Source organism: Mus musculus, chromosome 4 (genome assembly GCF_000001635.26).
Source record: "Mus musculus strain C57BL/6J chromosome 4, GRCm38.p6 C57BL/6J".
In the NCBI taxonomy this organism is placed as follows: Eukaryota; Metazoa; Chordata; class Mammalia; order Rodentia; family Muridae; genus Mus; species Mus musculus.
In genome coordinates this window covers 141,404,088-141,420,046 of record NC_000070.6, presented here as the reverse complement: position 1 = coordinate 141,420,046, position 15,959 = coordinate 141,404,088, and the positions used below count along the sequence as shown (strand labels likewise).

Here is a 15,959-nt window from a genome sequence, read left to right as displayed (position 1 = left end):
CATCCCCCCTCCTTTCCCCACACTCCTGAGCAGTCATCCACATAAATATTGAGTGCTGGCTTCAGTGGCCAGGCAGGACCTCGAAAGGTCACCAAGGTCATTCTCCTGACACCAGACATGCTTCTCTGCCAGATCCCAGAGACGAGAGGAGTTTCAGAGCCGATCTGGTCCATAGTTGGGTGTGGTGGGACATGCCTGTTGCCCCTGGAGGATCGGGAGTTCAAGGTCAGCCTCGGCTTCATAGGAAGCTGGAGGTCATTATTCCTGAAACCCTGTTTGAAAAACACCCAAAACAATAGCCTCTCCAAAGTCCAAGGAGCACCACAGAGAGGGGATGGGAGGATGGAGGGAGGTGTGTGGTGGGGTGCTGTCACCTGCGGATGACATGACCTTGCAAGCATGACTACACAGAAGCCGTGGCTGTCTGCATGGGGCCTGGGGAAAAGAGGAACCTTTGCATAAAAGCGGGGGTGTTAGCAGGAAGGAGCATAGGGGCGGGGCGACAGAGAATCTGGGAGTGCGGTGAAGGCGATCTCAGTGGATCGTACACAAGTATGAGACTGTCAAAAACAAGAACCTCGAGCGGGGCGTGGTGGCGCACGCCTTTAATCCCAGCACTCGGGAGGCAGAGGCAGGCGTATTTCTGAGTTCGAGGCCAGCCTGGTCTACAAGAGTGAGTTCCAGGAGAGCCAGAGCTATACAGAGAAACCCTGTCTCGAAAAACCAAAAACCAAAAACAAAAAACCAAGAACCTCAGGGGCTGAGAGGTAGCTCAGTAGGTAAGAGCACTGGCTGCTCTTCCAGAGGACCAGGGTGTGATTCCCAGCTACGTGGTGGCTCAGGACACTCTGTAACTCCAGATCCAGGCGCTCCAATGCCCTCTTCTGGTTCCACAACGAGCACCAGGCACACATGTGGTGCACAGACATATAGGCAGGCAAGCATTTTTACACACAAATTAGTATACATACATACATACATACTACATACATACATAATACATACTACATACATACATACATACACAATACATACATACATACATACATACATACTCCAAATCAAAATTCCCAAAAAGATGACGGTTCAGTCCCTTACATTTGGGGCATCTTCCTTTCTGGGAGCATTTTCACAAACACAGGTGCTCCCCCCATTCTTTCTGGTGGCTGCAGAGATACCTCAGCATACTTTCTGGTGGCTGCAGAGATACCTCAGCATACTTTCTGGTGGCTGCAGAGATACCTCAGCATACTTTCTGGTGGCTGCAGAGATACCTCAGCATACTGCTTTTGCTGAGGACCTGACTTTGGCTCTCAGCACCCACAACAGCAGCTCATAACCACCTCGAACTCCAGTTCCAAGGCATCCAACACCATCCTCTGACTTCTGTGGGTACTACACTCATTCACCCACACATAGACACACAATTAAAAAGAAAATAAGCGAGTGAGTGTTTTGTCTGCATGTATACTTGGGTACCACATGCATGCTGTGTGCCCATGGAGACCAGAAGAGGATATTGGATCCCCTGGAACTGGAGTTATGGATGGTTGTAAGTGGGGGGCTGGAAATCGAACAGGGGTCCTCTTCAGGGACAAGTGCTCTTAACTACTGAGCCATCTCTCCAGCCCAAAATAAACCTGGTGATTGGGGGCTGGCAAGATGGCTCAGAAGGTAAGAGCACTGACTGCTCTTCCGAAGGTCCTGAGTTCAAATCCCAGAAACCACATGGTGGCTCACAACCACCCGTAATGAGATCTGATGCCCTCTTCTGGCACATCTGAAGACAGCTACAGTGTACTTGTGTATAATAATAAATAAATCTTTAAAAAATAAGCCTGGTGATTTAATACATACATACATACATACATACATACATACATACATACATACATACATACATACATATATACATACTTACTTCTGAATGGACTTCTGAGGACCAGGAATTCTTTGCCCTCAGCTCCAGCCAGCCTGAAGGCCAGAGTTAGGAATCTGTTTACAGAACACCTCTTGGGTGATGTTTGGGCCTGGGAAACTTAGGTGAATGAGGCAGGCAAGCCATGCCGCAAGACTCATGGGACAGAAGTGACCAAGGACCCGAGTGAGGAAGGAGTTGGTGACAGATCCTCTCTGGCTTCGGAGCTGTCCTAGCCCGGTAGCTGCCTCTGTGGCTCCTGGCACTGAGGCTAGGAGGAAGGCCTTCTTGGGGTAGGGGAATGGCAGGTAGGGTTAGTGCATTTAAGAGGGTGTTACCCTGGCAGTCCTGTCTCAGCTTCCTGGTGCTCCCAGTAGGGTGTGGACATGTGTGGTCAGCTAGTGCTAGCTAGCTGCCCAGTACTGGAGACATGTTTGGGTTGTCAACAGAACAGCTAACCATCTGTTGATAGATGGGTGAGGGGAGGGTGGCCCTGGCTGTGCAGAACAGTAGGCTCCCACCCACTTTGACATCATAGAAAACATAGCCACTCCAATTTTGAAGTGACTGGGGTTAGAGGCAGTTAAGAGTCTTGGATTTTAACCAGTCACTGGAAGAGTGGCAGCTTTGACTGCAGAAGCAGGGGGAGAGGGGAATTTACCCCCCCCCCATTCCTCTTCCTCTTCCTCTTCACCTCCTCCTTCTTGACACAGGGTCACACAGACCAGGTTTCACTCCAATTTGCTCTGTAATGGAAGATGAGCATCAACTTGTAACCCTCCTGCCTCTGCCTCCCAAGAACTGGGGCTTCGGGCATGTGCTCCTCACTGAGCTCAGGCAGTGTCGGGAACCAAACTCAGGGCTTCACGCGTGCTAGCGAGGCACTCTACTAGCCATGCTGCATCACCAGCCCCCATATCTTCTAAAAGTGGCACTGAGTTCACATTCTCTATATTGTGGCCACTGCCCTACTAAAACCTTGGGAGCTCAGAAATGGGACAGAAGACAGACTGGGCCCGAGTTCAGCCTCTGCTGTGACCATCGGTAAGAGATGACATCTCTCTGACCTTCTATCAAGCATCGGCAAAGTGGTGTCATTACTTCAACTCACAGGCATACAGAGGCCATACTGAATGGCAGAACAGTGCTCACATGCGTGTGCACATGTGTGTGGGCACACACACAGACACATGCACACGAACACACAAATGCACACACATAAACATATATATGCACACACACATATACAAACATATTTACACACACACAAACATATACATACACACATACATAGACACATAGGCACACACATATTTACACACACACACACACACACACACACACACACACACACACACCACAGTTTTCTGAGATTTAGATGCTAAAAGTTCATTCATTTCCTTGCCAAGCCCTGGCAGCCTCCAGCCCTTCCAGTTCACCACTCTTGCCTTCCTCTCCACCCCTGAACAAGATGAGACTGTCAATGTGAGCTCAGAGAACAGTGTGCCTACTCTGGTGTCCAGCAAACCAAGGTGGGAGTCCCGGCTCTGGCCCTCAGCAGCTGGGGTCTGAGTGGCAGTGGTTTTGGGTACATGCCACCACTCCAGCTGGCCTCTGTGATCTTGGACAAGAAGCCTTGCAGTTCTGAGATGCTGTTCCTTTGAAACAGGATAATGGACCATCTTCCCTTGGGGCCGTTCTGAGCACTGTGGGTAAGCCAGCAGTGGTGACCCTATTACTATGAACCCAGGTGCCTTCTGTTGAACCCCCCTCTTTCCCTCTCCTCTCCTACTTTGGAACCCGCTTCCATATCGAGCTGAGAGCCTAAACCCCGAGGCTCAGCCATAGCAAAGGACCGTGATTAACCTGAGTGCTCAGCAGCTCCTGTTCCCAGGCTCAGACCCCTGGAGTCCCCAGGGACCTGCAGCATTGGAGCATGCTCCGTAGTCCGCTTGCTTTCTCGTGTGGGACAGCCCCTCCTGACTCCTCAGCAGCTTCCTGGTCAGTCTGTGAGTTCTGGCCAGTTTCTCAAGGACATTCTAAATGGCTTCCTTAACCCCAGGAGGGGAGGGGAGGGTGTTGATTGGTGGAGGGCACACCTGTCCAGGTGTACAGGAGTTACAAACAAAGAAGCTGTGTTGGAGGAGGGCCTGTTGGGGCTTCAGCAGGGCACACTGACAGGTGAGGAGCAGGTGGGTGCTCGGGGGATGGGGGGGGGGCACGGATCTCGGATAGCATCTGCCAGGGCCAGGCCAGACACGGAGAGGGAGGGTGTGGGACCTGAGGCATTTGGCCCCAAAGACCACATTCAGGACTTGGGGTCTTCTGGCCTCCTGAGGAACACAGAGTTCTGAAGGATGGCCATAGGGCATCCCAGCTGACCATGGGGACGGGACAGCACAGGGCCAAGGCCATCCCTGCACTCTGAGCAGGGGAAATGGCTGATTGTCTCAGGGGCATAGCAATAGGAGTTAAACCAGGGAGCAGTTCTGCTTAGGAGATGCAGACACAGAAAGACACCACACAGAAGTAGCACCTTGCATGTAAGACATAGAAGAGCCTTCCAGATACCATGCATGCACACAAAATCCCCATGAGTCATGTGAGTGAGTGCTCACCCACCTCACATGCACACATACACACGTGTACACGCACACACAGCTTACCCACAGCAATGCACACATACACATGTGTATAATACACATATACACACAACACACAAGACCACAGCTTTCCCTTTTACTTAAGAGAGAGTACACTGGAATGTCCTAGCAGTGGGGCACAGGCACATAGTGGCTCACCAAGCAACTGTCCACCTGTCCTCAGAGAAACCATGGAGGAATTAGTGGGGCTTCGTGAGGGCGCCTCCAAGAAGCCAGTGCCACTGCAAGAACTCTGGGGGCCATGCCCACGCATCCGCAGAAACATCCAGGGTAAGAACTGCCGCCTATCCCTCCCCTGCAGAGACCCATGGAACAACACCAGCCTTGCCCCCCAGGCCCAAGATCAACCTCCCTGTTTTAGTTTGCTCCCAGACGACACCCTTGGGTGGCTTGGCGGAAGAGTCTGTATACCCATCACTTTGAATCTGTCTTTATAGCCAGAGAGTAAAGAAAGCAGGGGCCCCAGAAAGAGGCAGAGTACAGGCCCAGGCACTGGGGGCTGCGGGGTGGGGGCATAGTCAGAGGAGGTGCGCTTCGAGGCAGGGCTGGAAGCTGGTGATGGGGGGTGCTCTCTAGGATGCAGCCCCTACCCAAATACACACTAGAGCTGCCATGCCCAGGTCTTCCATGAAACCACTCATAAGTGTGGTCACCAGTGTGGGAGGAGATGGAAGGGAAGGTCAAAGGCCTTGTGCAGGGCCACAGGCATGGTATCCACAGTGCCACCACACGTACCTGCCACAAACCATGCTCGATCCTCATGTAAGGCAGAGTCCCTCGTCATTACTTTGATCATTGGCCCTGCGGTCTCTACCCTGTCTGGCCTGGCCCTCCCTGTCCAGAGCCTGAGCAGACCCCAGGGAAGGAGCTGTGACAGCAGTGTCCTGTCTAGGGGGCCTAGAGTGGCTGAAAGAGCGGCTCTTCCGTGTGGGTGAGGACTGGTACTTCCTGGTGGCTCTCGGGGTGCTCATGGCTCTGATCAGCTATGCTATGAACTTCACTATTGGGCGCGTGGTCAGAGGTAAGGCCTCCCTGGCATGCACAAGGCTCCAGGCGATGGGATTCCTATACATGGCTGGGATATCAACTGGATTGCTGGGAGCAGTGGGATAGGATAAGGCTGTGAGTGGCCAGGCCTGGAGCTGACCCTTACTTGGCTCTTGACTTGCTGTGTGCCTTTAGGCAAGCTCTGTGCCTTGCTGGTCTACCCCCCAACCCCCATGTCATCACATCTGCACAGAGAGGGTGAAACCTCTCTCTTCTAAGCTTGGCCACCTCTGTTCCTTCTCTCCCACCTTGCTCTCAGCTCAGTGGTCCTTGAACCCAGTCACAGTTTCTCCCCCACTATTCACTGGGTGGCCTTGGGCCCTTTCCTAGTCTGTAAGTGGGCACCATAGTGTCTGCCCCCAGGGCTGAGGCTCTGGGTGGCTCCTGACTGCTGGACATCTCTAGCACACAAGTGGCTGTACAGGGAGATTGGAGATGGCCACCTGCTCCGGTACCTCTCCTGGACCGTGTACCCCGTGGCTCTTCTGTCCTTCTCCTCCGGCTTCTCACAGAGCATCACACCATCCTCTGGAGGTGAGTCATGGTCACCTGGTCTCTGGACCATGGACAACCTGTCTTGTCCTGTAGTCACTAAAGGGTCCAAAGCTTTATACATCCTGTGTGGCTTGAGGAAGGAGGCAGGGGACAGTAACCCCACGTTAGTGCTGGGGAAGTGAGCTTGGGAGAGACAAGCCATTTACCCAAAGCCATACAGGGAGACGGGGAGAAGGGGATCCGATCGGCACCAGCTCCATACCACCTCCCTGGGCTCCCCTGGGCCAGCAAGGATTGGTTCCCCTTCAGGACTGTAGCCAAATCTGCTCAGCCTCTAGAGCTGCCTCCAGCTACAGCAGTGGAGTTTGGGAAATCTTGAAGGCCCATCTGACCCCCAGTTTCTTCCTCTGGCGGCTGTTATGAATCCATACGGAGCATGAGGCTGCTTTGTGACTTTCCCTGAGGAGACACAAACCTGTGCTTATCTGCACTTATATGACATAAAGTGCCAACCGCAGACCAAAACAATGACTCCACCAAAGTCCAGGTTAATGAAGCCACGAGTTTATTGGGCTTACAGAGCATGGAAGAGGAGTGAGTTACAGTAGGCCTCTGAATCACCAAAAAGCCCATCCCAGCATGGATGGCAACTGTTGAAAGGCAGGCCTCTGCCAACTGTAGGAACATTGCCTCTTCCTTGCTATTGCTGCTGCTGATACAACCTTGGGCAGGAACCTTGTAAATCCTGTAAGTTTCAGGAGTTTCCTGTGCCTTGTGAGTTTCTTCCTTCCTTCCTTCCTTCCTTCCTTCCTTCCTTCCTTCCTTCCTTCCTTCCTTCCTCCTTTCCTTTCCTTTCCTTTCCTTTCCTTTCCTTTCCTTTCCTTTCCTTTCCTTTCTTTTCTTTTCTTTTCTTTTCTTTTCTTTCTTTTTTCTTTTTTTCGAGACAGGGTTTCTCTGTATAACCCTGTCTATCCTAGAACTTACTCTGTAGAATAGGCTGGCCTTGAACTCAGAAATCTGCCTGCCTCTGTCTCCCAAGTGCTGGGATTAAAGGCGTGAGCCACCACTGCCCTGCTTTGAATTTTTATTTTTATTTTATCTATCTATCTTTACATCTATCTATTTGGTTTTTCAAGACAGGTTTTCTCTGGGCTGGAGAGATGGCACAGTGGTTAAGAGCACCCACTGCTCTTCCAGAGGTCCTGAGTTCAATTTTTAGCAACTACGTAGTGGCTCACAACCATTTGTCATGGGATCTGACGCCCTTTTCTGGTGTGTCTGAACACAGCAACTGTGTATTTGTATACATTAAATAAATAAATCTTTTTTAAAAACCAGGATGTCTTTGTAGCTTGGCTATCCTGAGACTCTATAGACCAGGCTAGCCTCAAACTCACAGAGTTCTGCCTGCCTCTGCCTCCTGAGCGCTGGGATTAAAGGGGTGCGCCACCACCGGCCCGGCTTATTTCTTGAATCTTAAGCAGCCTCTCCCCCTGGTCCATTGGAAAGTGCCCTGCAAGTGCTTGTTACACAGGCGCTAAAAGAATTAACGCAGACTCTATCTCCCTCTGTCCTCTGCCCACCTGGACCAGGGTCTGGAATCCCTGAGGTGAAGACCATCTTGACCGGAGTGGTCCTGGAGGACTACCTAGACATCAAGAACTTCGGGGCCAAGGTGGTGGGCCTCTCCTGCACCCTGGCCACAGGCAGTACCATCTTCCTGGGAAAATTGGTACGGACATGGAGGGCCCGCCTCTCATCCTGTCGCCCCACCCTGCCTTCTGTATTCCATGCCACAGCCAGCCTAGCCTTGGAAGCCCAGTCTCAGGGAAACACATCCAGGTCCCGGAATGTGACAAAAAATATCTCGGGACAGTGGAGGGCTAGGACAAGGATTTGATGCTGGGCCATTCCTGCGCGAGGCTTGTACTGTTCTTTCCGAAGGCCTTAAGAAGAAAGAAAAGGAGGATGTGGTGTTGCAAGAAGAGAATAGGGAAGGGGGGGGGAGGGGAAGAAGAGGAGAGGAGAAAGGGGAGGGGAAAGAGGAAGGATGGAAAGGTAGGGTCCAGCTTCCCAGCAACGCCTCACTGCCGCCCCCTGCAGGGTCCCTTCGTGCACCTGAGCGTGATGATCGCTGCTTACCTGGGCCGCGTGCGCACCAAGACCGTCGGGGAACCTGAGGTGAGGGGCACAGGCTTGGGTCTCCTAGGGGAACGGGTATAAAAGATCAAAGCCCAGGATGCTGTTCCTCCCAGAGCAAGACCAAAGAAATGGAACTGTTGGCCGCAGGAGCAGCAGTGGGTGTGGCCACGGTCTTCGCAGCTCCCATCAGCGGTGAGAGCTCCCTCACCCTTCTGTACTCCCGTGTCCTGCAGCCAGGGGGATAGAAGTCCTCCTGAGACGCGTGTCCCCTAGGTGTCCTGTTCAGCATCGAGGTCATGTCCTCTCACTTCTCCGTCTGGGATTACTGGAGGGGCTTCTTCGCTGCCACCTGTGGGGCCTTTATGTTCCACCTCCTGGCAGTCTTCAACAATGAACAGGGTGAGCACCATATTGGGACCTAGTCTCCACCCTCTCTCTTCTGTGACTCCTCTCCTTTATCCTTCCATCTCCTTTCAGACCACCCTCCCCTCTCTTCTGTTCTTCTACAATGGTTCCCAACCTTCCCAATGCTTCCACCCTGAATAATAAAAATATTCGGTTGCTACTTAAAAACTGTAATTTGGTTACTGTTTTTTTTTAAAAAAAAAGATTTATTTATGTATATGAGTACATTGTACTCTTCAGACACACTAGAAGAGGGCATCAGATCCCATTACAGATGGTTGTGAGCCACCATGTGGTTGCTGGGATTTGAACTCAGGACCTCTGGAAGAGCAGTCAGTGCTCTTAACCGCTGAGGCATTTCCCCAGCCCGTAACTTGGTGACTGTTATGAATCAAAATGTAAATATCTGAGACGCAGGGTGTCTGATATGTGATTCCCAAAGAAGTCAAAATTCTTAGGTTGAGAGCCACTGCGGTGCCTAGAATTCCAGGGAAATTTGGGGTTAGGTCAGAAGCCACCCCCATCCTTGCCCGAGTTATTCTGAGCCTGGGTGTGGAAGGCTGGCACAGGATCCCCACTTTCTTCCTTCCTTCCTCAGAGACCATCACCTCCATCTACAAGACCAGCTTTCCAGTGGACATACCCTTTGACTTACCAGAGATCTTCTTTTTTGTGGCCCTGGGGTGAGTGGGGCCTTAAGCCCTGAAAGCTACTTTCAACCTGAGGTGGCGGTGGCCTCACCAACACCTCCACTTCCAGGGCCATCTGTGGCATCCTGAGCTGCGGGTACAACTACAGCCAGCGGACTTTCTTATTTTTCCTCAAGGCCAATGGGTTCACCTCCAAACTGCTGGCTACCAGGTGGGCTGGACCCCCTCAGGGAGCACCCCACTTTCGATCTTCCGTAAAGTCCCACCCCTTTCACAGAGCCCCTCTTTCCACTAACCCACCAAAGTGCTACCTGTCTGATCTCACATGAAGCCCCTTGTCAGGTCCAGCAGTCACGGCTCCACTTCTGTGAAAATGAACCTCCCTGTGTCCCTCCAATCCATAGCCCTTCTCTGAGCCCTGCGCCCCCTCCTCTCAATCTCCTGCATACTTGCTTTATTATCTAGGCCAGCAAGGCCCATCTGGGCTTGGCTTGGCTTTCCTCCTGGTCTCTTTCTTTTTTTTTTAAAGATATATTTATTATTATATGTAAGTACACTGTAGCTGTCTTCAGACACACCAGAAGAGGGAGTCAGATCTTGTTACAGATGGTTGTGAGCCACCATGTGGTTGCTGGGATTTGAACTCTGGACCTTCGGAAGAGCAGTCGGGTGCTCTTACACACTGAGCCATCTCACCAGCCCTCCCGGTCTCTTTCTGCCTTCATCTCGCCTCTAGTCCCATCAGGTCTCCAGGTCTCACTTTATCTCTTTCTTTGCGGGGTCAGGAGCACCTGGTAGTTCCCTTGCTGTTGTCTCTCCTTCTCTGTACCCTTTCTTCAGGGTGAACTCCAAGGCTGTGGGGAAGGAGAAGAGGCAACTCCAACTTCCCTTCTCCCACAGCAAACCCTTGTACTCAGCCCTGGCTGCTGTGGTCCTGGCTTCCATCACGTATCCCCCTGGTGTGGGCCACTTCATGGCTTCCCGGGTAAGGGGAACAGAGCTGGGTGATAGCAGTGGGGAACCCCCATTTGTAGTCCCCGTGCTGTCCCTCAAAACCCACTAAAGAAAATGCCCATGGGTCATTTTTCAGCACACGAGGTTGTAGCTGCACCATGGCAGAGCCATCCTTAGGGTCCCTAGCCGGGGAGGGCTACTGTAGCCAAAGCTCAGATGGGCAATGGGACAGAGGTGGGCATGCTGACCTACCTGCCACTGCCTCGGCCCCAGCTGTCCATGTCGGAGCATTTGGAGACACTGTTTGACAACAACTCCTGGGCACTGATGACTAAGAACTCGTCTCCACCCTGGGCAGCGGAGCCTGATCCCCAGAAGCTGTGGTTGGAGTGGTGTCACCCACAGTTGACTGTCTTTGGGACACTAGTCTTCTTCCTGGTCATGAAGGTGGGCAGAGTCATGGCAGGTCCTGGGGGAGATGGGGCTGCTTTCTGAATTAAAGCTTGGAGCACCCCCTCCTATGTCCAGGTCTCTGATCTGACCCTGGCTCACTGTGTACCTCAGAGACCCTCCCAGCCTCAACTCTCTCCCTCCCTGCCTTCATCCGAGAGGTTCAGGCTCACTATGCAGACCAGGCTCTTCCCTTATTCTTATAAAAATCGGTGTGTATGCGTGCATGTGCGTGCAAGTGTGTGTGTGTGTGTGTGTGTGTGCGCGCACGTGTGTGCATGTGTGTGTGTGTATACGTGCGCGTGTATGCAGTGTGCCACAGTGCGATGTGGAGCTCAGAGGACAACTTGCAGAAGTTGCTTTCCCCCTTGTGGATTCCAGGGACCAGACTGAAGTGGTCAGGCTCAGTGCAAAAGCAGTTACCCTGCCCCTTCCTACATTCTTTGAGATGGGATAGTTGATCTTAAAGAGCAGGCTGAGAGAGAAGAGAGTGACAAACCTGGAATGTGCTTGCGCACAGTAGGTGCTTTATTACAGCTTGGTTCCTTCATCTCTAGAGGCAAATGCTGCCGTGGGCTCCAGCCTGGGCACCCTTTTCTCTAGGAACCTCCCCCGCCCCCTGCCCATGTCCTCCTGTGTTGCTTCTAACTCTTGCTGTGTGGGCACCCCCCCCATAGTTCTGGATGCTGATTTTGGCAACCACCATCCCCATCCCTGCTGGATACTTCTTGCCCATCTTTATCTATGGTAAGACTGGAGTCCTGGATGTCTGAGAGGGTTTGGGGGGCATAGGACATGACTTCCGGTATCATCTCCCTCCCAAAGTGGTACCGGGGATGGGGTCGGGATGAGGGCCTGAGGGGTCAGGTCAGCCTGGTTGCTTCATTCATCCTAAATCTGTGGCAGGAGCTGTCATTGGGCGCCTCTTTGGGGAGGTTCTATCTGTCGCCTTCCCAGAGGGCATTGTGGCTGGAGGCAGGGTCAATCCCATCATGCCCGGGGCCTATGCTCTGGCAGGTGAGTGTATCTGGGGCCAGCAGGTGGGTCCCCCCCTCCTCAGTAGGCCCCGTCTATTCCCTGAGCCCTACCACCCCCAAGCCCGCTTTCTCTTCGTTTTCCTTCCCATCCCCCACGTGCTCTGCACTCTTTCCTCTCGGCAAGGCTAGAACCTTCCAACAGTTGTGGTGTGTGCTCTTTGTGCACTGCTGAGCCTAACCACGGTCGCACTGTGCCTACCTTGCCCTCTGGGGGAGCCTGGCTCCTGGCCTGGGACACCCCCCCCCCACCTTGGCTGTGTCCCTGCAGGTGCTGCTGCCTTCTCAGGGGCGGTGACCCACACCCTCTCCACGGCACTGCTGGCCTTTGAGGTAACGGGCCAGCTCGTTCACGCACTGCCTGTGCTGATGGCTGTGCTGGCGGCCAACGCCATCTCTCAGAGCTTCCAGCCCTCTTTCTACGATGGCACCATCATTGTCAAGAAACTGCCGTACCTGCCGTGGATCCGTGGCCGACAGATTGGGTGAGCCTCGGGCTGGCTGATGGTGTGATGATGCCCAGGGTGGTTGGGGGTGGAGGGACTCCTGGAAAAGCCCATCACAGCTGACCTTGAACTGTAGGATGATAGGGCTGATACACACCCGCCCTCTGGTCCCCACAACATCCCCCAGCCCATGAGCTAGATGAAGAAGCTAAGTCTCTGTCAGGCAAGGCTGATAGGAAATGAGCAACAGACAGGAGGGGCCCCTCTCTTTCCCTCCCCTTCTCTGATGGCTTCCTGGTAGCTGTCCCACAAATGGGCTCAGAGACCCCACCTTGATCGGATTGTACCCTAGTATCTTTGGTCCCAAAGTGGCACATCTCAAAGGCTCCAAGTGTCACTGAACACAAGGTCCAGCTCCAAACAATCCTCAGTTTCCCAGTCTTTAGATAGCTGTGGTTCCCATCGCTTCTTTTTTTAGAACCTATGGGTTCCTCTGAACCAAACCCATCCTTGGGACTCACAGGTCTTCTCCCAGCAAGGCTCCTTGGGATGACCCTGTCTTGCCCCAGGCCGGTATCATCCCATTTCCAGGCCTGACTGATGTCTCCCTCTGCCCACAGTTCCCACTCTGTAACTGTGGGTCACTTCATGAACTGCGCCCTCACTACACTGGCCAAGGACATGCCCCTGGAGCAAGTGATCCAAGTCGTGATCTCCACAGATGTGACCCAGTACCCCCTGGTGGAGACTACAGGTATTCCACAGCCATTGAGGAGAAAGTGGCTGTCTGGGAGGAGGCTTTGGGCTTCCCCCTGCTTCCCTTTAAGGGCCCCGCGTGTCAGGGCAGCAAGGGCAAGCAGGGTGTTAGATCTGTCCCTTAATCGAGACTCTGCAACTTGGTAGCTGTGTGACCCAGGGCAAGTCTCCTAATTTCTCTGAGCTCCAGTTTCTTCGTGGAGAAAATGGACCCAATAGCCACTTCTGGAGAAAGTAGAAAGTAGGGGTGATGTGCTTAATGAAAAAGATGAGAGGTGCTTGTAAGACTGCCTGGGACTGGCTCTTTGGATTCCTGGACCCAAGCCTCATGGGCTGACTCTTCACATTCCTGAGTGTTCCTCCCCCGCCCCCCCCCCCCGCTGTTCCATTTGCCAAGATGAGCTCATCCTTTTAAAGGCAGAAGGATGGTGCTAAGTCTCAGAGAGAGACTAACGAGCGCCCCTCTCCAGTTCACAGAGCGTGGTCCTTATGGGAGGGAGATAGCCCAGGTAGGGGAGGAGCTACCTGAAGCTCCCGGAGCACCTGTCCATCCGTGTGTCCCCTCTGTGCCAACAAGGCAGGGTGCACACTCAGTCAGGGTAGCACTGTTGGGGCCTGTGACCCATTTGCCCTTGGGCAGACCACTTGAGCCGTGAGCAACATGAACAACCAAGGTCACCCATATGCCCCACAGCGAGCAGAATAAACTCACCTATGAGGGAAAGAACCTTGTGGTTCTCTTGGGCTCTATGACCGGCAGTGTCCTTGTGTGGAAAGTAGGAAGGGCCATCATAGGTTGCCACCCAAACGTCAGGGACTTCGCTCTCACCAATGGGAGAGATCACAGCAAACACATTTTCTACTTATTTTACATAGCGATGGCCCTTCCAAGAGGCTTCACCTCCTAGAACCAAGAATGGCTTTGGACTCCGCACATCTCCCTGACTAGATTCCACAGCCTACCCTAGAAACAAACCACTGGTTTATTAAAGGAGGGAGGGACACTTCTATTGTAGCATTTGGTTACCAAGTGTGTCTGTGGTGGCAAGGACTGAATTCAGGGCCAGCACATGCTAAGCAAGCCCTCCGCTACTGAGTGATAGCCATGCCTAGTCCCTGGGGTTTTATTTAATGGAGAAAGAGAATATCAAGCTGGATCCTTAGTGAAGAATGGGAAGAATGCCTACGACTCTCAAGATGCCCGGAAACTCCCTCCATGCATCCAGGCTATTCCCTGTATCCACGCTAGCCCCGGCACACAGTAGGATCTCAGATTGGAGTGTACCTCTGGGATCATTTTTCCATTGACCTGACTCAGATTTTAAACAACTGCAAGGGAAACAGAGAAGAAGGACAGCCCAGCTGTGACACCGATATGTCAAGAGGCTAATGTCCATAGCTTCCACCTCTTAAAATGTGGTGGGGTTGGGGGTAGGGTGTCTTAGAATATCTGCTGGCCCACTGGCTGCCTTACCCAGCTGCACTCAGCTGGCATGTCATTATGGAAGCTGAATGGTATAGAGTAACAATTAACCCACCAGATAACCAGTTTCCTCTTCTGTAAGCTGGGTGGTAAGAATTCTAACAGATCACACACAAGTAGTGTAGTTTCCTCAGACACCAGAGCGCCTAGCATGTTCTTGGCACATAGTAGGTGCTCAGTGAATATGACTTACATTTATAATGATCTATGTTCATAATGCGTCCCTCTCTCTTTGAATGTTAGAGTCTCAGACCCTGGTGGGCGTTGTAAAAAGGACCCACTTGGTGCAAGCCCTCCAGACTGAGCCAGCTTCCTGGGCTCCAGGCCAGCAGGTGGGTCCTCCTGCCAGAGGGGGACAGGATGGAGTTGGTGAGCTGGGCTGTGAAGCTGACCTAGAGGAGTTCAGAGACCAAGGTCTAGAAGCTGGTGGCTGGCCCAGGTCCCAATTGTCCTTTGCCCTACCCCCAGCCCTGTCTCCAGGATATCTTGGCTAATGGCTGCCCCACCCAGCCAGTGACACTGCAGCTGTCCCTGGAGACCTCCTTGCATGAGGTAAAGAGAGAACTAGAGAGAGTGGGGTGGAGGTGGAGGCGTCATGAGGAAGGCTGTATGATCCCTTCTAGCAGAGACCTCATTCAGCATCTCACGTGGACTCTGGCTCCCCCTCGTGGTCATATTTCACATTACATCCCGCTCACCAGGCAAGGAGGCTACGGTATGCGGCCAGAGGGGTTTGTTAGCATTTCCTCTCAACCCCTCTGCAGACACACAACCTTTTTGAGCTGCTGAACCTTCAGACGCTGTTCGTGACGTCACGAGGCAGAGCTGTGGGCTCTGTATCGTGGGTGGAGGTACTGGGGTCTTGAGGGCTGGGCAACGTTGAGGAGTTGGGGGCACCGAATTCCCTCCAGCCTCGCCTCCTCTAACCTTCCACCTCCCAGCCCCCACTATCCTCTGTTTCTCTGTCATAGCTGAAGAAAGCAATTTCAACCCTGACCAATCCTCCTGCCCCCAAGTGAGTCAGCCTGGGGGGGGTCGGCAGCCTGGCACCCAGCTGCTCAGCTGCCATGGATCTGGGATCTCTCAGCCCGGCAAGACATCTCCACTCAGCAGAGAAGAACGCTCCATATTCACACTCCGATCCCTGAAGGAGCTGAGAGTAAATGAAGACATTGTGACCCTTGTGACTTCTGGGGTTGCCTGCTGCTAACCAGGAGCTTCTGAGAAAAATAAAACTGATGTCTGGAGCCATTAGTGTCCCCTCTCCTCCCTTAAGGGTGTGCAGAGTAAGGGGGTAGGGGAAACCTCCTCTCTGAGTAGCCTTCTACACCATGGCCATCAAGGCATCCCATTTTTCCTATGGCTCCAGACTATGTACACAGGGTGATCCGTGACCCCGAAGGACTCAGCTTCATGCCTGCAGATTTGATCTGTCCTCTCCCTCCTCGCCCTCAACTCAGGTACAGCGAGGCCAGCCTCACACAGCTCATCTTCTTCAACAGACAGCTCCAACCTG

At 52.8% G+C, this 15,959-nt stretch overlaps 1 protein-coding gene across 5 annotated transcripts; it reads left to right on the top strand.

Moving 5' to 3' along the window:
- The first annotated feature begins 3,991 nt into the window (after positions 1–3,991).
- Positions 3,992–15,690, top strand: Clcnkb (chloride channel, voltage-sensitive Kb). Of its 5 annotated transcripts, none has more exons than XM_011250307.2 (20): positions 4,039–4,110; positions 4,745–4,851; positions 5,474–5,602; positions 6,034–6,162; positions 7,716–7,855; positions 8,227–8,304; positions 8,379–8,457; positions 8,539–8,664; positions 9,269–9,353; positions 9,430–9,531; positions 10,221–10,305; positions 10,548–10,721; positions 11,402–11,471; positions 11,631–11,741; positions 12,030–12,243; positions 12,825–12,958; positions 14,687–14,775; positions 14,912–14,995; positions 15,208–15,294; positions 15,415–15,690. In XM_011250307.2, the coding sequence occupies exons 2-20, from the start codon at positions 4,752–4,754 to the stop codon at positions 15,460–15,462; spliced, it is 2,064 nt and encodes a 687-aa protein (XP_011248609.1). In that variant the 5' UTR covers positions 4,039–4,110; positions 4,745–4,751; the 3' UTR covers positions 15,463–15,690. The 5 variants fall into 5 exon arrangements, with proteins under 5 accessions (XP_006539131.1, XP_006539130.1, XP_006539129.1 ...); NM_019701.2 differs by having other exon boundaries at positions 4,059–4,099; XM_006539067.3 differs by lacking the exon at positions 10,548–10,721 and having other exon boundaries at positions 4,020–4,099.
- The last annotated feature ends 269 nt before the right edge of the window (positions 15,691–15,959 follow it).

What these genes read in the sequence shown, in the direction of transcription:
- Clcnkb (XM_011250307.2), top strand. Translation starts at nt 4,752, where the DNA reads ATGGAGGAATTAGTGGGGCTTCGTGAGGGCGCCTCCAAGAAGCCAGTG. An exon ending in CCATCTTCCTGGGAAAATTG is followed by an intron (nt 7,856 to 8,226) that starts GTACGGACATGG and finishes CGCCCCCTGCAG; the next exon opens with GGTCCCTTCGTGCACCTGAG. An exon ending in CTTCGCAGCTCCCATCAGCG is followed by an intron (nt 8,458 to 8,538) that starts GTGAGAGCTCCC and finishes CGTGTCCCCTAG; the next exon opens with GTGTCCTGTTCAGCATCGAG.